The sequence below is a fragment of the Hippopotamus amphibius genome, chromosome 10, assembly GCF_030028045.1.
Source record: "Hippopotamus amphibius kiboko isolate mHipAmp2 chromosome 10, mHipAmp2.hap2, whole genome shotgun sequence".
Taxonomy (NCBI): domain Eukaryota; kingdom Metazoa; phylum Chordata; class Mammalia; order Artiodactyla; family Hippopotamidae; genus Hippopotamus; species Hippopotamus amphibius.
This window is the reverse complement of record NC_080195.1, coordinates 30452212-30473008: the sequence shown is the minus strand read 5'-3', so window position 1 is coordinate 30473008 and position 20797 is coordinate 30452212. Positions and strand designations below refer to the sequence as shown.

General features: G+C 37.5%; 1 protein-coding gene across 1 annotated transcript in view; it reads right to left on the bottom strand.

Moving 5' to 3' along the window:
- Positions 1-331: 331 nt before the first annotated feature.
- The window catches only part of ADAM32 (ADAM metallopeptidase domain 32), a 155617-nt gene continuing 135151 nt past the window's right edge, over positions 332-20797 (bottom strand). The window contains 4 exon segments of the mRNA XM_057696399.1: positions 332-930; positions 1703-1741; positions 4874-4912; positions 9942-9980. Of these exon segments, the coding sequence (XP_057552382.1) occupies positions 332-930; positions 1703-1741; positions 4874-4912; positions 9942-9980 (716 nt within the window).

Sequence of the window (20797 nt, the reverse complement as noted above, 5' to 3'; positions counted from 1 at the left end):
TTTAGATGCTATAGACATTGAAAAGGATATTATGGACAAATTTATGTCAAAAGATTGACCATTAAATGAAATAAACTCGTTTAAAATTACAACTTCTGAAAAAAATATCACAAGAATAAATGGAAAATCTAAATAGTCCTCTACTTGTTGAAGAAATTGAATCCATAATTTAAAATCTTCCCACAAAGAAAACTCTAGCTTCATTGATGAATTTTGCCAAATAGTTAACTGAAAAACAAAACAATTTTATACACTCTTTTAGAAAATGGAAAATGAGAGATATTTTTCCTAACTCGATTTACCAATCTTCATACCAAACTCTGATAAGGGATTAATCTTTGCCCCTGAGACTGAAGCCCAAGCTCTCTGGGTCCTTCTGTCTTCTGGGATTCACCCTGCAGGTCACCCAACCGAGAGGCAAGAAAAGGTGGTGAGCAGGCCTGGAAGGTAAAGCACAGTCCCCAGAACAAGCACAGCTTCCCTCAGAAGCCCTGGTTCTGTGGTTGTGGGGAGGGTGAGGTGGGCAAATGTCTGTATAAACTGAGATCAGCACGCAGCCAGCCAAGTCCAGTAAGAAGGACCAGGAGAAGGAACACAGTCCGCACCCAGATCCTTTCCTGAGTAAGAGCAGTTGATGCAGACCCCCAGCATCTGGGACCCCAGGAAGTAAATCCAAGTGGGTGGTGGGGAGGGCTGTGGAGGAGAGCTCAGGGAGTCTGCAGCAGTTGAGACTATCTTCAGTCAAAGGCCCTGAAATGGCAGAACTGTGCCTCAGGGGTGGAGGAAGAAATAAAAACAGACGCTCCTGCAAATTGGTCCATCTTGGTTTATTGTTTCCTTCAGCTGTGACCAGGGGAAAAAAGGCCAATTTTTCATTTCTCAGTGAGATCCCCAGTAATATCCATTGCCTTCTGAAGGAATTATTAGGTACTGTAAAAGAGAACAAAGGCACATGTGCTTAGGTACTGAAAGCAAATAAATTACCTTCCACTGCAAAACATAGTTGGCATACGGCCGAGTGAAAAATTCATATTGCAAAAAAAAAGAATTCTAGGAAGAATTTTTACAATTTTGCTTGAGAAATTATTCAGCTGTGAGTAACTTATTTACTAGCAATTGTGATTCCTGGGGAACCATTATATTTAATCAGAAGTACCTGCAAATAAGAAAATCCAATTTTTTTTCCACATGCTATGAAATGTTCTTGAATATAAGTTAAATCTTTGTATTTTTTTAAAAATTTAAATGCATATCAATTTTGCTTTTTCCATATCTTGGAGCCAATCATTTTTTATTTTTTCATACTGTAAACAGTGTTTTGGTTTCGGCACTTGGAAACTCATAGGCCTTAAGCATTTTGCCTACAGTGCCTAATGGATAGTGGCTTGATTAGGAATTCATTTTATAGACTAATTTCCATATCATATATACTATTAGAGTCAACTCTAATTCTGTCCACAAGAGCATGTTCCCAACAAACTTAAGAGAATTTTACTAAACTGAAGAAAAAAGACTAAAAGTCTTTTTTAAATGATTTGAATACTCATTAATAACAAGATTAGTTAAGATTAATACATTATTTTTGGTGCAGTACTTTATCAATTCATCTAACTAATAACTATTTAGGAATCAGTTGTGGATTATAAATTTCATTTTAATTTAAAGCATGTTTATTTTAAGAGATATTTCCTCATATATTTACCTACTGTTAAGTGTTTCACTGCTCTTCTGTGACTTGGAGCTAAATAAATAAGAAAGTAATGCTTTTAGTTTGATACAATACAGTGTGACAAAGACATATTCTTTATGGAAGTTTCCTCTTTCCCTTCAAAATTGTGGTAAAAAAGAAATATCTGCCACATTTCTATTTTTTATACCCATTACTACCAAAAGTCAAAATCAAATTCTTGAGCCTCTTTTCCATTTTTATACCCACAGATTTCTTATTGCTGAGAATTCAGTGATAAGAGTGGCATAATTTCACCCTTCCTATCCTTTCCCTACCTCTGCTATTTTATATCTTCAAAACTTGTAGATTTTTCCTACTACTTTGACCATGAAATTCCACTATTTAATATAGTTAGTTTTCCCCCAAAGCAATAAAGGGATTTGTATATCTAGATTTGTGTGTCTATTGAATATATAAGCCATTGGATTTCTGGCTTAAAAAATTTTTCCTCATGGTAGTGAGAGTTTCAGTGAGAGCTCCTGGGCCTGACCTGCCAGGGGAAGGGTGGAAGACTTGAGAATGTGATTTAAAGCTTAAAACTCCTTCTTTCTTTAAGATTGATTCTTGCAACTCCATTTTGTAATCCTGATTGTAAGCTAAGGGCTGAGCCAAGAAATTTTAAATTCTGATGCATATCATGACCCTCCCAGGGATGATCAATCCTTAATCCTTGAGCTAAAGTCATTGTTTTTAGTAATCAATCCGTTGCTGTTGTAAATTCCTATGGTTAGAGGTAACTAGGTGGGCGTTATGATTAACTCTATTTTCAGGGCATATAAGACACATGTACGACTCCATCATGGTCCACCCCCTTCTGGTGTCTGAGCCAGAAGCTACTGTACTTTCTCTCCCTAATAAACTGTTACTCTGCTACTTAAACCTGAGCAGCGGCTTGTTATTGATCCCAAGAGGAATTCTTTTCTTCCAGAGATCACGAATCCGCACCCCCAGATAGACTTCACGGCAACAGTAGTGTTTACGGCAACAGTAGTGTTTACCCAAGGAGCTGGTTCTACCAACATCTCCCTCTGGTTTTCAGGTTTTTTAAAACGGGAAAAAGGAAAATATAATGGGTGCTGTAACAGTAAAGCAGAGCAACTATGTCTGCCTGGCTTATCAAATTTAACAGAAAGAATAATCTGAGAATGCTCTTTTGGTATATGCTAAACACAAGCTAGACATATGGGTTAACACTCCAGATTACACTCTTCAAATGCAGTACACAAGGCTGAGTCAAAAATTATCCGCACTCCGGTTATATTAAAGCTTCTGTTGGCCGCATTGTCTTACCAGCACTTTCCGTTCAAGGCTACTGTCTCCCCAGTCACTGCTGTGCAGGTGTGAATGTGTTACATCAGTTCATTTGTAACTATGGTGCGAGCAAAAATGGATGCCCCACTTGTGATTTGCAAGAAAGAAGAGCAGCGTGCAGTGATTCATTTTTTGTGGTCTGAGGGTGTACCTGGTGCCGTTATTTATCAAAGACTTTGTATGCAGTATGGAGAAAGTGTTTTGTGGCAAAGAAGTGTGTATGAATGGATAGAGAAGTTCAAGGAAGGTCACACAAATGTTAGCCATTCAAGAAGGAGCCGGATTCACTTCTGATGAAGAAGTGTAGACAGCAGTACATTCGTGGCTCGCAGTTCAGCCTAAAACATTTTTTAATGAGGGAATATGAAAGCTTGTTGACAGATGGACAAAGTGTATTGAAAAGCAAGGAGATTGTGTTGAAAAATGATATATTTATCTTTTCTAAAAGTTAATTAAAATAAAGTCTACAGCCAGAGTGCAGATAATTTTTGACTCACCCTCGTATATCGTCCTATGAATAATGACTATGCCTCACTCTTTTTTATTTTTTAACTTTTTATTTTTTTATTTTTTACAATAAACTGCATATATTTAGAGTGTACAATTTGGTATCCCAGTCTTGAACATCACTTCTAGAAGAGGATGACTGTGCAAATGACATACTCTACAATGACAGTGTGAGGGGACAATTAGAGTAGTTACAACATTGATTATGTGTGTATGTAAAGTTGAAGATGTATGTGATGTTCATTCAGTAAGCAAGCATTTATTGAGCATTTACTCTGCTAGGTGCTAACTACAAATTGGTTAGTAAAATACACATGGCCATTATCCTCAAGCAACTTCAGACTTTACTGGCAAAGCAATAATGCTTTAGGCAATCAGAAGTCTGGAAGTGTTAGTGCTTGAGCACTCTATCACAAATCCCTGGGTAACGGTGACAGAGTAGAGGCAACAAAGAAAATCAGCCTTTTTCTTCATACTTAGTTTTGGAGAAAGTAACATCTATAAAAGGGTAACTATGTTAGGAGACATCCTAAAACAACAGAATAAAGGATATAGAAATGTCAACAGCTTCCTGAATGGAGGGGGTGACTTTATTAGGGAGGACAGAAACTATAAATGTGGTGGTGTAGCCTGAGAACTTAACCTGTGGTATAAAGAATATTCTGGAATATCAGTGGATTGAATGTAACTAAAAGAAGACACTTTAAGGAAAAATGTCAGGCAGTACAAGAAAACCAAAACTCTACAAGGAAGAAAAGAGGATTAGCAGATCAGTAAATACTTGATGACTTCAGAAGGATCACAAGGCCACATGGGAAAATGAAAACTCAGAGAACCCTTATGAACATAAATGTGGGCTGTTGGACTGGAAAATGTAGAATTTTAGTGTGTTTATGATAACTGTCTCTCAGATCAACTCCTCCTAATTGGGGTACTAATTCACTCTGTTGCTCATATTGAGTTTGTGAGTATAAATGTAATCTAAAGAAAAAGGTAATATTTCCCTTTGTGTATTTCATCACAAACATGCAAAAATGCTCTGATTATGAGTTAGTTTCACAAAATAACTATAAATATCTTGTCTCCTATTAGACTTAACTAGTTTTTTCCTATGTATCAAAAAAGTAGGCAATCAGTAAAAATTTAATAAACTGAAGAAAAGGCTGAGTTAATTAATACTCATTCCCAGAATGGAAAATATTAATAAGCTGCTTTTAGTGCAGTACTTCACCAATTGTGGCTGCTTAAAAAATATTAAGCAATTATTTGTTCATTCTTATTTTCAACATATACTTACTTATAGGAAATATTTCTTAAGTTGCTTACCTGCTGGTATTTGTTTGGGCACCACTTTCTGACTTCAATCTAAATAAAAATAAAAATGCCTAAAAGTTAATATTAAGAAACCTGCCTACTTTAAGAATGAAGATCAAGCCATTTTATACCAAAACAAACTCTTTTAACACCTGGGGCATGCAAATAAGTAGCATTCTTATCCACCCAACACCAAGCGCAACATATAGGGCATGCAAAATTTAAATCCTCCAGTGGGGAAATGTATCAAGACAGCAGAGATGCAATTTTTCTTTACCACTTCTAAGCACAGTATATAAGTTTGATTCTGAATGCCTAAATTTGACCTTCCAGTTACAAGTTAGCTTTTTATTTGCTGACAAGTAAGTTGCTGCATTTTGTAAATTAAAATTCACATTTACTTCTGCACAAACCAGTAGCCTTAACTGACAGAATAACTTCCCCTTTCCATTCCACAAGGAAAAGCTTCCTGTTTCTACTCTGCAGAAAAGCTGAAGATAATAGCACAAAAATATAATACTGAACTGAGATTGACAACCAGAAAAGGCTCTTTATCAGTAAAAAATGAAGAGACTAGAAATTCAGAGAGAAAACAGGAGCAAAAGCCGAATGACTACAAGGGAATCTGAGTTACTTGTACCCTAAGGGATATGATTTTAATAATCCTATCTTGGTAGGAGTTTAGGGTACAGATATTTAGATGTTAGGAAGCTAGAGTGAAGCCCAAGCCTGGTAGTGTTGGATGGAGTTAACAAAAGCTATGGCCACTGGGAATGCAATAGGCAAATTGTCTCAGCCATGCGGATGGAAAAGGATTACCTAGAGGTGCAAGACCTCAGACCTGCATAGGGGCAGGACCACAATTTCTTAATTTCATTACCCACAAATTTGAACCAGCATAGAAAATATTAAAATGTTCATGCCTCAAGACAAGCAAAGCTGAAGCATTCCCCTCTTCCTAGCGAATGCCTCTACAGCTCCGGGTGTGCATAATTCCCAAGAGAACAATCATTGCCCCTGAAGGCGAGCTTACAAGTCTCCATTACAAACCTCTGTATGTTAAGTGCCCACAGCCACAGTACAGCAGAACAAAAAATTCATATATTAAGATCAACAGATAATATAAAAATCTTTCATAGAAATGTTTAGGATCTCCACAGAGATCAAGACAGAAGTAAGGCAAAAACAAAGAAACAAAAAAGAGAGCTGTTAAAGAGAATGGGTGATTTGAACACTAATATGAGGAAATCAATGCCAGATAGAGACATGAAAAAGCACAGTATATGAACAGCCTGGTTAAGAACTCTACAGCATAAAGTGAGAATACTCTCCCAAATATGAGGGTGAGTCAAAAATTATCTGCACTCTGGCTGTAGAATTTATTTTAATTAACTTTTAGAAAAGACAAGTACATCATTTTTCAACATAATCTCCTTGCTTTTCAATACATTCTATCCATCTGTCAACAAGCTTTCATATTTCCTCATTAAAAAATGTTTTAAGCTGAGCTGCGAGCCACGAACATACCACTGTCATCACGTCTTCACCAGAAGTGAATCTTTGTCCTCTTAGGGCTGCTTTCAGGGAACCAAACAGGTGCAAGTCCAATGGAGCAAGATCAGGACTATAGGGTGGATGCTTTAAACCTCAAAACGAAGTTTTTGCAGAGTGTCGACAGTGTGGGCAGAAGTGTGCAAGTGTGCAGACATGCATTGTCATGCAAGATCACAATGCCCTTGGCTAGCAGTCCTCTGCATTTAATCCGAAGTTCAGGCTTCAGCTCTTCAATAAGCATCTCACTGTAATGAGCACTTTTGATTGTTGAATCTTTTTCCTGATAATGTTCCAATACTGGCCCTTGAGAATCCCAGAAAACTGTAAGCATCAATCTTCCAGCTGATGGTTGACTTTTGAATTTTTTCTTGGTCGGTGATTGAGGATGTTTCCATTCCATACTCTGCCGTTTACTCTCAGGCTCGTAGTGATGAATCCATGTCTCATCACCAGTAATGATTCTCTTTAAGAAACTTTCACCTATCTTAGAGTACTGGTCCAAATTTTGTTTGCAGATTTCCAAAACGCTTCTGTTTATAATCTTCTGTGAGTTGTTTTGGTACCCATCTCACACAAATTTTTCAAAACCTAAGTCTGTTGTGGCTTATTTCATAGGCAGAGCCATGGCTGATTTGCAGATAATTTGCCACATAATCCACTGTCACTCGTCTACTCCACAGAATCATTTCACGTGTATGCTCAATGTTGTCATCAGCCTTGGACGTGGACAGATGTCCAGCTCCTTCTTGATGCGTAACACTTGTGTGACCTTCCTTGAACTTCTCTATCCATTCATACACACTTCTTTGAGACAAAACACTTTCTCCATACTGTGCACAAAGTCTTTGATAAATTATGGCACCAGGTACACCCTCAGACCACAAAAACTGAATCACTGCACGCTGCTCTTCTTTCGTGCAAATCACAACTGGGGCATCCATTTTTGCTCACACCATAGTTACAAATGAACTGATGTAACACATTCACACCTGCACAGCAGTGACTGGTGAGATATTAGCCCTGAACAGAAAGTGCTGATAAGACAGTGCGGCCAACAGAAGCTTTAATATAACTGGAGTGCGGATAATTTTTGACTCATCCTCATGTAGTCATTTCAGATGTAGAAAAGGTAAAGAATGGAAAAGAGGCAATAATTAAAGAGATAATCACCAATTTTTTCCCAGCATTAATGATCTGAGTGGTGGTATCTAAAGACTATACGGAATCCAGAGCAGCATAAATAAAAACAAATTCTATCAGAATATATCATAATAAAATAATAAAACATTCAGGACAAAGAGGAAATCTTAGATGTCACTTAGAGTAAACACATTAATTGAAAGGGAATAAATAAATTAATGCTAGTAAATGTCACATTACAGCAACACAATACTTTAAAAGAGCTGTAGAAAGTGACTCTCAACCACAAGTCTGTAACCATCTAAGTTGCCTTTCAAAGATGGGTGTGGAAAAGACATCTTCAGACATTTAACATCAAATGCTTACAATCACAGACACTAACCAAAAGGGTTGTCCTTCAGGAAAAAGTAAATCGAAATCAAAACGACAAAAAAAAAAGGACTCAAGAATGAATAGTGGGAGTTCCCTGGTGGTCCAGTGGTTAGGACTCAGCGCTTTCACTGCTGTGGCCCGGGTTCAATCCTTGGTTGGGGAGCTAAGATCCCACAAGCCATATGGTACCGCCAAAAAAATAAAAATAAAAAAAATAAAATAAAATCCAGGGTTAAATACCATTTAAAAAAAGAATGAATAGTGAACAAAGCAATTGGTAAATATGTTGTTAAACCCTAGTAAGTATTCATTTAATATAAAATGATAATAATACTAATAACTGACAAATGAAGGGGGAGGTGTGTAGGTAAAAAACAAAACAGAAGAAGAGTCAAAAGACATCATGTGAGAGATTAATGATTGGAGTTTGTTGTTAAATGATCTAGTATCCTTCTGTTGTTTAGAAAAATACTAAAATATTGATTGAATTTAGATATTTAAAAACTTAAATGTACTAAAGTAGTATTAATATAACCTATACTGGAATTCATCTCACCTCCCTACATTCTTTGACCTCAAATCAGTCTTTCCCACTGACTTTCCACCAGAAAAAGATTATTCCAAAAATAATGACCTGAAAATGATAGCGGATGTTATATTAGTAAAACATAGCATTAGAGTCAAGTGCATTCTTTAAATCTAAATGAACAAAATTGTCCTAAAAATGTTCCCCTGGTGTACACCAAGCCTGAAGGCTAGACCAACGTATTAACATTCCGAAGTATACTACGCTAGTTGAAATGTACATTTACTATGGGTGATGCTACCATCCCTCATTCAATGTAGGTGAACTAATATTCTGGGAGCCATGAATTATGTTGACAAGGTTTCAGGATGAAAGATAATATAATAAGAGAGGGAGAAATTGGGGCAGTTATAACATTATAGATATATAGAGTGTGTGTGTGTATTTGTCTAAGTACCTTTGTGTTTGTGGATTTTTTCTGTCTGGCTGCCTGTGTGTATGTGTGTGGAAAAGATTAAGTAATCATTCATTCATTCAACAAATATTTATCAAGCACTTACCATAAACCAAGAACTCTGCTACATGCTGGCTACACAGTGTTATCCTCTACAATAACAGAGTATAGTAAGACATAAGTCCAAGGTGAGGAAAAACTGTGTTAAAGTAACTCCCTGACACTGAGAGGACATAATAACAAAAATCATTTTTTTAGTTTGGTGAGAGTAACTCATGACTCCGTACATGTCACTAAAAGGAGAAGATCATAATAACAAAAGAGAGATAAAGGAAAAGAAAAGCAGGCATTTTAGTGGAAGAGGAAGACCTCTTCTGGAATAAAAGAAATGAAACAACCCTGTTGTGCAGCCTAGACAGCTGACTCTGTAGAGTTGGGTGTGTCTGCTAAGCGTACTATGGAGGGACCCAGGTGAAACAACACCATGCAAAATTGTTGGCTGTAGAAAACTAAACAATTATTGTATTGTTATACAGACATATCCGCCTTTCAGGAAATGGAAGGAGAGTTAATTAAAAGTACTTTGTAATCCTGAAAGGCTATGGAACACACAGTTATTACGACTTTACAATCTTTTTCTTCAGCAAAGTCTTCCTACATGAGCAGGGTAAGCACTCATTCAGTTGCTCATGAGCAGACATACTGGGTTTCTAGAGTCTCCAGTTAAAGAAGTAAACTTCCCCATTTATGAGTTAGCACCATAAACATTTTGCCAATCATTTATTCCTTTGTTTCCCCAGAATAAACTCCCAACATACATTAACAAACAGAAGAAAAGAAGACATTGATTTATTTAGACAAATACTCACCAGTTCCTAGGTTGGCAAATACTAATAGAAACTGTTGTGTGTGTAGTACATTGTCAACTGTTGCTGCTCAATTAACACACAGCAATTACTCACTGATTATCAATTTCTTCATCTTTTTTCTTTTAACACATTCTTATTTTAAGAAATCTTTTCTAATTTACTTACCTAACAGTATCTGTTTGGCTGCTACCTTCTGATGTGGACCTAAATGCAAGTGAAAATAATGCTTCTAAGTTGATACTTAAAAAAAAAGTGTGCCTCCGTAACAAATGAATGTCAGACCATTTTGTAACCTGCGTTGACTGTTTTATACCGCTAGTCACCACTAATGCATCATTTCAAAAGATTATTAAGTTACAGTATGCAAGTAAAATTCTTATTTACCCATATACCATGTCCATAGAGAATATAAATTTCAAATTCTCTATAGAAAAAAGAGCAAGGAAACAGATTTGTCACTTCCCAGCACAGACTATATGCTTGATTTTGAATGCTTGATCCTGGTCTTTAGGTTCTAACCTAATGTGTTACCCACTAGTAAACAAATTACTGTGGGTGGTGATTTAAAAAACCCTCGCTGACTTCTGAACAATCTGGCTGACAGGGTAATTTCCACCTCCTATTTGACACATAGAGAAATGGTGAAAAAATAACACAAAATGCCAATGAAAATTTAAGGGACGGAAGTGACATTTCTAATGATAGTTTGAAAAAAGAGGAAATAGAAAGCATGAAAGGTAAACAGGAATTAAAACTGAATGATCTTAAAGGTCGGGGAATCAGTTAGGGAGTGGAGACCACCTGGAAAACTGGAGCTGACCACCTCCTCTAACCTTGGAAACCATAAAAGGCCATACCACCCACTAAGCAGAGATAGTATTATGAGTCTTAGAGATGCTGCAGGGAAATTGCTTCAGAAGTAAGATGGAAAAGGATCACCTAGAGGCACAGGAATCCTAAGTGTTTAAAATGGTCTAGGGAAATGGATGGGAAAAAACATCACATACAGAAACAGGAACCTTAAGCCTTTACTGTACAGGTTCAGGATACTAATTCATGCTTTCTATGGATTCTAAATCTCCATGGTTACAAACATTTCAAAAGTTTACAACTGGCAAGGGAGTTTGGGGGAGAATGGATACATAAATATGTATGGCTGAGTTGCTCTGCTGTGCACCTGAAACTATCACAACATTGTTAATCAGCTATACTTCAATATAAAAAAAAAGTTAAAAAAAAAGTTTATGACTTAGGAGGGTAAAACATAAGATAATCTTGACAAGGAGGATTCTACAAAGCAGGATATGCAGAATTCTCATGAGACAATCATTGCTGCTTAAGATGGCCTTACAATCAAATAAAAAAGCCAGTAAGAGGTAATGTCCACAGCCAGAGTAAACTAATGAATTCAGACACTAACAATTATAGGTAACAGCAAAACTTCATGGAAAGAAAGTTTAGGATTTCCACAGATCAGTAAAGGAACAGCATTCATTAAATAAGAAATGACAGAATGAGATCACCCAAGATAGCAGAATAAAAAGATATTGAGCTCACCTCCTCTCACACAAAAAACACAACCATTTGCAAAACAACCAAAAATGAAAAAGACTGGAACCTACATGAAAAGATCTACAGCTAAAGACATAAAGAAGGAACCCCAACGCAATGGGTAGGAGCAGCAGAGTCACAATACAGCCAAGACCCACACCTCCCAGGTGGGTGGCCCACAAATGGGAGAATAATTACAGCTGCAGAGGTGCTCCCCAAGGTGTGAGGTGCCCCACATCAGCACCGCCGGCCAGGAGTCCTGTGCTGGGAAGATGAGTCCCCAGAACATTTGGCTGAAGACTGATGGGGCTCACTTTTGCGGGAATCAGAGGGCTGTGGAAAATTGAGACTCCACTCTTAAAGAGCACACACACAGTCTCACACACTCCAGGACCCAGGGCAGAAGCAGCGGTTTGAATGGAGTCTGGGTCAGACCCACCTGCTGATCTTGGAGAGTCTCCCAGAGAGAAGTTCACCCTGGGCACACAGACACGGACGGCAGCCATTCTGGGAAGCTCATTCTACCTCGTGGACACTGGTGCTAACAAGTACCACTGTGGATCCTCCCTCGAGCCTATCAGCCCGAGGACTAGCCCCATCCCCACCCAACATCCACAGGCACCAGTACTGGGACAGCTCAGGGCAAGGAAATAACTAGACAGGGACATAGCTTCACCCACCAGCAGACAGGCTTCCTTAAAACCCCCTAAGGCCACAGCCACCCCTGGTTATGGCCCTGCTCACCAGTGCCCAGGACCAGGCCTCACACAGTGGTGCACAGGCACTAGACCGAGGACCCCCAGAGTTCTACAGCCAGAGACTCTGGGACCCAGCTTGACTCATAAGTAGGCAGGCACCAGCCCCAGAATCCCTGGCCCCACCCACTAGTGAGCCTGCTCTAGACTCAATATCAGCCTCACCCATCAGCAGGTGGACACGAGGCCCAGGACAACTGCAGCCCCACAGCCTGTGGACCCAGCCCACAGCAGGCCAGCACCAGCCCTGCAACCAGCTGGGCCCTGCCCCCCTTACCACTAGCAGGCCAATACAAGCTTCAGGACGCCCTGGACTGTGCAGCCAGCTGTGTCAGGATCCAGCCCCACCCACCAGTGGTCTGACACCAGCTCTGGAACCCCTGGGCACTGTAGGCAGACTCCAGGATATAGCTCTGTCAGTCAGTGGGCCAGCACAACCCTGGGAGCTGGTGTCACTCACTGGTGGGTTAGCGACATCTTCAGGATCTCCCTGGACCCCAACTCCATCCACCAGTGAGCCAGCGCTAGCTTTGGACCTCAGCAGGGTTTCACATCCAGCTGGCTTGTGACCAGCCCTGCCAACAGCAGCCCACAGCTTCTACACAAGGCAAGGCCTGGCAACCAACCAGACCAGGGACCAGCCAGGCCTATAAAACCACTTACAGTAGCCAGCCTGCCACAACAGAAGGACCCACACAGCCCACACAGGGAGTACCCCTAGAGCATACAGCACTGACAATGAACAGGGCATGTGCTGCTGGGATACACAGGATGTCTCCTACAAAAGGCCACTTCTTCAAGATCAGGAAACATAATCAACATACCAAATACCAGATACACAGAAATAAAAAGTAGCAAGTTAGGTGAAATGAGGTAACAGAGGAACAAGTTCCAACCAAAGGACAAAGATAAAACTCAGAAGAGCTGAGTGAAGTGGATATAGGCAACCTACCCAGGAAAGAATTTAAGGTAATGACCAAAAAGATCATCAAAGAACATCCATTCTTCAGGAGAAGAATGGATGAACAGAGTGATAAGTTAGAAGTTTTTTAAAAAGAGTTGGAAAATATAAAGAACCACCAAACAGATGAAGACTACAATAATTGAAATGAAAAACACACGAGAACGAATCAAAAGTAGACTAAGTGATACAGAGGAACAGATCAGGGAACTGGAAGAAAGAGTAGTGGAAATCACTGATGCTGAACATAAAGGAGAAAGAAATGAGAGACAGTTTAAGAGACTGCTGGGACAGCATCAAGCATACTGACATTTGCATGATACAAGTCCCAGAAGGAGAAGACAGAGAGAAAGGGGCAGAGAACATATCAGAAGACATAATAGCTGAAAACTTCCCTAACCTGGGAAAGGAAGCAGACATCCAGGTACTGGAATTACAGACTGGGTGCTTAAACAGCAGACATCTGTTTCTTAAAATTCTGGAGGCTGGAAAGTCCAAGATCAAGGTGTCAGGAAATTTGGTTCCTGGTGAGAACCTATTTCCTGGCTTGCAGGCAGCTGCTTTCTTACTGGGTCTTCACATGGTGCAGAGAGAGAAGGAGCTCTGGTCTCTCTCCCTTGTCTTAAAAGAACACTAATCCCCTTATGGGGACCCCACTTTCATGACCTCATCTAAACCTAATTTCAGCCCAAGTGCCCCAACTCCTAATACCATCAGATTGGGAGAGAGGGCTTTAACACATGAATTTGGGAAGGGGATACATTCAGTCCATAAGAATGAATTCCAAACCTAGTACCTCAAAACATTTATTATTAACTCTCTTGGTTTGGTGAGTTGACTGGGGTCAGCTAGGTACTTCTCATCTGTGGTCTCTCATGCAGTTGTAGTCGTGTGTCAGATGGATATCTAAGATAGTTGCATGTTCACATGCTGACAACTAATGACAACTACCAGCTGGGAGCTCAGCTGGAGCTGTCAACCAAAGTGCCTACATGTAGCTTCTCCATGTGACTGGAGCATCTTGCAGCATGGCAGCTGGGTTTCAAGGCAGAGGGATGCAAGAGCAAGCATTCCAAAAGGTGCAGGTGACAGTTACATGACCTCTATATTAGCTATACATTGATAATTAGATACAGAATGAAAAAGAGATTCAACTACTTCTTTTGGTAAGAATATCTATGAGGTGGTATTGTGTACTTCCAGTGGAAGGGACACAATACCTGGTTGGTTGTCTTTTTATGATAACATCTACTGATGATCAAATATCTAGATAAAGTACTTCATCAGGAGTTTAAATTTGCATTTTTCAAAGATCATTCTGGCCAGACTACAAATTCTCTTAAAAAGAAATAAATGTCACAGTTATGTGCAGTTTCATGAGAATGGCAATCAAAACCAAGTCATAATGATATAGATTTATTGGATATCTTACACTGGTTTGGTCATTTTAATACTCTGTAAAAATTAAGTTCAAAGGGAAGGAAAAAAAAGGAATACATTGTTTTGACATACTCTTTCACTGATGCTGTTCAATTAGGTCAAAAAGAACCCCATTAAAAAATTTTTTTAAAATAAAACATCAGTCCTTAAAGGTTAACAAAAAATTTATTAACCCCACAACCAGGATAAATAACTGTAGTCTTAATCATTGGATTGCAAGTGCTTGCTTTTTCTTTCCTTTCTCCTCTTTTTAAAACATTTTTAAATTTTATGTATAGTTGATATATAATATTTTATAAGTTACAGGTGTACAGTATAGTGATTCCTAATTTTTAAAGGTTATACTCTATTTATAGTTATTATAAAATATTGGATTTTTCCCTGCATTGTACAACATGTCCCAATAGATGACTATAAGGAAACAGACATACAAATCCAAGAATCACAAAGAGTCCCAAAAAGGATCAACCCAAAGAATACAAGACACATTATAATTAAAATGGCAAAAATTAAACATAAAGAGAGAATATAAAAAGCAGCACAGGAAAAGCAACAAGTTACATACAAGGGAACTCCCCTGTATATACACATATTAATAAGCACATACTTATTAATAAGTACATACATACTAATAATTACTTTAAATGAAAAGGGACTAAATGTTTCAACTAAAAGACACAGAGTGGCTAAATGGATACAAAAACAAACCCATATATATGCTGTTTACAAGAGACTCATTTCAGCATCAAAGACACACACAGTCTGGAAGTGAGGGGATAGAAAAGGTATTCCATATAAAAGAAAATTAAAAGAAAGCTTGGGTATCATTACTCATATTAGATAAAATAGACTTTAAAACAAAGACTGTTAGAAGAGACAAAGAAGAACATGACATAATGATCTAGGGATCAATCCAAGAAGATATAACAATTATAAATATATATGCACCCAACATAGGAGCACCTAAATACATGAAGCAAATTTCAACAAAAATAAAGGGAGAAATCAAGAGTAACAAAATAATAGTATGGAATTTTAGCATCCAACTTAGATCAATGAACAGATCATCTAGACAGAAAGTCAATAAGGAAATATTGGCCTTAAAAGACATATTAGAACAGATGGCCTTAATACATATATATAGAACATTCCATCCAAAAGCTGAAGAACACACATTCTTTTCAGGTGTGCAAGGAAAATTCTCCAGGATAGATCTCATGCTAAGCCATAAAACAAGCCTTGGTAAATTTAAGAAACACTGAAATCATATCAAGCATCTTTTCTGACCACAATGCTCTGAGACTAGAAATCGACTATAAGGGAAGAAGAACTGCAAAAAAACACAAATGTGTGGAGGTTAGACAATATGCTACTAAGCATCCAATGGATCACTGAAAAAAATCGAAGAGAAGATTTTAAAAAATACCTGGAAACAAATGAAAATGAAAACATAACCATCCAAAATCAATGGGATGCAGCAAAAACAGTTCTAAGAGGAAAGTTTATAATTATACAAGCTTACCTATGGAAACAAGAAAAATCTCATATAAACAACCTAACCTTTCACTTAAAGGAACTAGAAAAAGAAGAACAAACAAAACCCAAAGTAGTAGAGGGAAAGGAACCATAAAGATCAGAGCAAAAATATATGAAATAGAGACTGAAAAAAAATAGAAAAGATCAATGAAACTAAAAGCTGGTTCTTTGAAAATATAAACCAAATTGATAAAATGTTTAGCCAAACTCATCAAGAAAAAAAGAGGGAGAGTCCAAATCAATAAATTCAGAATTAAAAGAGAAGTTACAATCAACATCACAGAAATACAAGGATCATAAGAGACTACTAAGAACAACTAATAAGCCAATAAAATCAACAACCTAGAAGAAATGTACAACCTAGAGAAAACTCCTAGAAATGTACAATCTGCCAAGACTGAACCAGGAAGAAATAGAAAATATGAACTGACAAATAATCAGTAATGAAATTGAAACTGTGATTTTCAAACTCCCAGGAAACAAAAGTCCAGGACCAGATAGTTTTACAGGTGAATTGGACCAAACATTTAGAGAAAAGTTAACAACTATTCTTCTCAAACTATTCTAAAAATATTGCAGAGTAAGGAATGCTTCCAAAGTCATTCTACAAGGTCAGCATCCTTGCGATATCAAAACCAGAAAAAGATGAAGAAAGAAAGAAAGAGAGAGAGAGAGAGAGAGAAAGAAAGAAAGAAAGAAAGAAAGAAAGAAAGGAAGGAAGGAAGGAAGGAAGGAAGGAGGGAAGGAAGGGAAGGAAGGGAAGGAAGGAAGAAAATTACAGGCCAATATCACTGATAAACACAAATGCAAAAATCCTGGACAAAATATTAGCAAACAAAATCCAACAATACATTAAAAGGATGAAACACCATGATCAAGAGGGATTTATCCCAGGGTTGCAAGGATGGTTCGTTATCCATAATTCAACTGATATGATATGCCACATGAACAAATTGAAGAATAAAAATCACATAATCATCTAAATAGGTGAAGAAAAAGCTTCTGGGTGCAAAATTCATCATCCATTTATGATAAAAACTCTCCAGAAAGTGGGTATAGGGGGAATACATCTCAATATAATAAAAGCCATATATGATAAGCCCACAGCTAACATACTCAAAGGTGAAAAGCTGAAAGCATTTCCTTTAAGAAAAGGAACAAGACAAAGATGCCTACTGTCACCACTTTTGTTCAGCACAGTAACAGAATTCCTAGCCATAGCAATCAGACAAGAAAAAGAAATAAAAGGAATCCAAATTGGAAAAGAAGAAGTAAAACTGTCACTTTTTTCAGATAAAATGACACTATACATAGAAAATTCTCATCAATGAATTCAGTAAAATTGTAGGATACAAAATTAATATACAGAAATCTGTTGCACTTCTAAACACTAGCAACAAACCATCATAAAGAAAGTAAAGTAACAATGCCATTTACCATTGCATCAAAAAGAATAAAGTACCTAGGAAGAAACCAACCTAAGGAGGCAAAAGATCTGTACTCAGAAAACTATGGCACTGATATAAGAAACTGAAGATGACACAACAGATGGAAAGATATACTATGTTCTTGGATTTCAAGAATCAATATTGTTAAAATGATCTTATTACCAAGGGCAATATACAGATTCAATGCAATCCCTATCAGAATACCAATGGCATTTTTCACAGAACTAGAACAAATAATTCTAAAATTTGTATGGAAACACAAAAGACCACCAATACAAAGTTGAGAAGGAAGGACAGAGCTGGAGGTATCACACTCCCTAACTTCAGACTATATTACAAAGCTACAGTAATCAAAATAGCTTGATACTGGCACAAAAACAGACACATAGATCAATGGAACAGAATAGAGAGCTCAGAAATAAATCCAGGAGCTTATGGTCAATTAACCTACAAAAAAGGAGGCAAGAATATACAGTGGAGAAAAGACAGTCTTGTCAGTAAGTGGTGCTGGCAAAACTGGACATCTATATCTAAAAGAATGAGATAGAACATTTTATTACACCATATACAAAAATAAACTCAAAATGAATTAAAACTGGAACCCATAAAACTCCTAGAAGAGAATGTAGTCAGAACACTCTTTGACATAAATTGCAGCAATATTTCTTTTGGATCTGTCTCCTAAGGCAAAGGAAACAAAAGCAAAAAATAAACAAATGGGACCTAAGTAAACTTTAAAGGTTTTGCACAGCAAAGGAAACCATTGAGAAAATAAACAGACAACCTATTGAAAGGGAGAAAATATTTGCAAGTTATATGACCGAAAAGGGGTTAATATACAAAATATGTAGCTCATTCAACTCAAAAAAAAAACAACTAATTAAAAAATGTGCAGAAGACTTGAATGGACATTTTTCCAAAGAAGACATACATATAGCTAACAGGCACATGGAAAGATGCTAAACATCACTAATCATCAGAGAAATGCAAATCAAAACTACAACAAGCTATCACCTCACATGTGTGTGAATGGTTGTCATTAAAAAGACCACAAATAGGGACTTGCCTGGTGGCTCAGTGGTTAAGAATCCACCTGCCAATGCAGGGGACACAGGTTTGAGCCCTGGTCCAGGAAGATCCCACATGCTGCGAAGCAACTAAGCCCATGCACCACAACTACTGAGTCTGTGCTCTAAAGCCTGTGTGCCACAACTATTGAGTCCACGTGCTACAACTACTGAAGCCCACGCACCTAAAGCCTGTGCTCTGCAATAAGAGAAGCCACTGCAATGAGAAGCCCATGCATTGCAAGGAAGAGTAGCCCCCACTCAACACAACCAGAGAAAGCCTGTGCTCAGCAATGAAGACCCAACACAGTCAATAAATAAATAAATAAATTTATTAGGGAAAAAAAAAGACCACAAATAACAAATGTTAGTGAGGATGTGAAGCAAAGGGAACTCTCATACACTGTTGATGGGAATGTAAATTGGTGCAAACACTGTGGAAAACAGTATGAGGTTCCTCAAAAAATTAAAAATAGAACTACCATATGATCCAGTAATTCCACTCCTGAGTATATACTGAAGAAATGAAAACACTACTTTGAAAAGATGCACATACCCCAATGCTTGTAGAAGCATTATTTACAACAGCCAAGATATTGAAGCAACCTTGTGTTCATCAACAGATGAATGGATAAAGAGGATGTGGTATATTTACACACAATGGACTATTACTCATCCATTAAAAAGAAAGAAATTTTGCCATTTGCAACAATATGGGTGCACTTGGAAGGTATTATGCTTAATGAAATAAAGTCAGAGAAAGACATTAGACAGGGAAAGATACTGTATGTTATCACTTATTTGTGTAATATAAAAAATGAAATGAAGTAGTGAATAGAATATAAAAAAAAGAAATAGAGTCACATATATAGAGAATAAACTGGTGGTTACCAGTGGAGATAGCAAAGAGGATAGGGACATGAGAGGGGTAGGTAATTAAGAGGTACAAACTACTATGTTTAAATATATAAGCTACATGGGTATATTGTACAGCACAGAGAATATTGCCAATATTTTATAATAACTGTAAATGTAGCATAATCTTTATAAAAATTATTAATCACTATGTGGTATATCTAAAACTTATAAAATTTAGAAATCAACTATACCTCAATAAAAAAAAGAAATGACAGAACTGAAAAAAAAAGAATTGCTGATTTTAAACTGTTTAGGGAAATCACCCAGAACACTAGATAAACAGAAATATAAAATGTACATAAAAGTCCAGTTAAGAAACATGGAACAATTTAGAAACAGAAAATTTAGAATGGGGGAGAGTCAATATTTGAAGAGAAAAAGTCTAGAACTTTTCCAAAATTGAAGAAAGGTATGAGTCTTCACATTGAAAGAAAATACTGGGTATAGCATACGAGTTAAAAAAAAAATCTCTACCAGAATACATTATAACAAAATACCAACTCTAAGGACAAAGAATACATGCAGAGGTTGTGTTAGGCAGAATTCTAACAATGGCCACCTAAGAGTCCCATTCCTTGGTTATTCAAACACTCTTCAAGACACTGCTCTGAAAAGATTTTGCAAATGTAATTAAAGCTCCAAATCTGTTGGCCTTAAAATACAGAGATTATTTTAGTGGGCCTGACCCAATCGGGTCAGCCCTTTACAAGCAGAGTTTTCTCGTGCGGGTAGAGGAGAGAAATTAAGAGACTTACATGCCCTTGTTTCTTTAAAGGTGAAGGGAGGTACATGAGTAGCAATGCAGATGGTCTCTGGGAGACAGAGGGGATCCAAGCAGACAGGCAACAAGGAAAGAGATAGCTCAGAACTACAGATACAAGAAATTGGATTTTTCTTACATACTGAATGAGCTATGATCCCTGCCTGGCCTTCAGGCCTTCAGGTCAGGCTTGTGACAGCCCACACAAAGCCACCTGGATTTCTCACTTACAGAACTTACACATAGTAAATGAATGTTGTTTAACTCACTAAGTGTGCAGTAATTTGTTACGCAGCAATAGAAATACAATAACTAGGTAAAACTCATATTAATCATAAAGGAATAAGTCAATCAACACACTAATAGATTTATCATCATCAATAGTAAATGCCACACTACACGGACATATCTTCAAATAGCAGAGGCAAAAATAACTCTCAACATAGGAGTCCATACTATAAAAACTCATACTCAGGAGTGAAAACAAAGACACACAGACTCACTAACGGAAATTCTAAGAGATGTACTTCACCAAAAGGGAAACTCAACATTAAAAAATGGAATTAAATTCAAAGAATAGTGAGT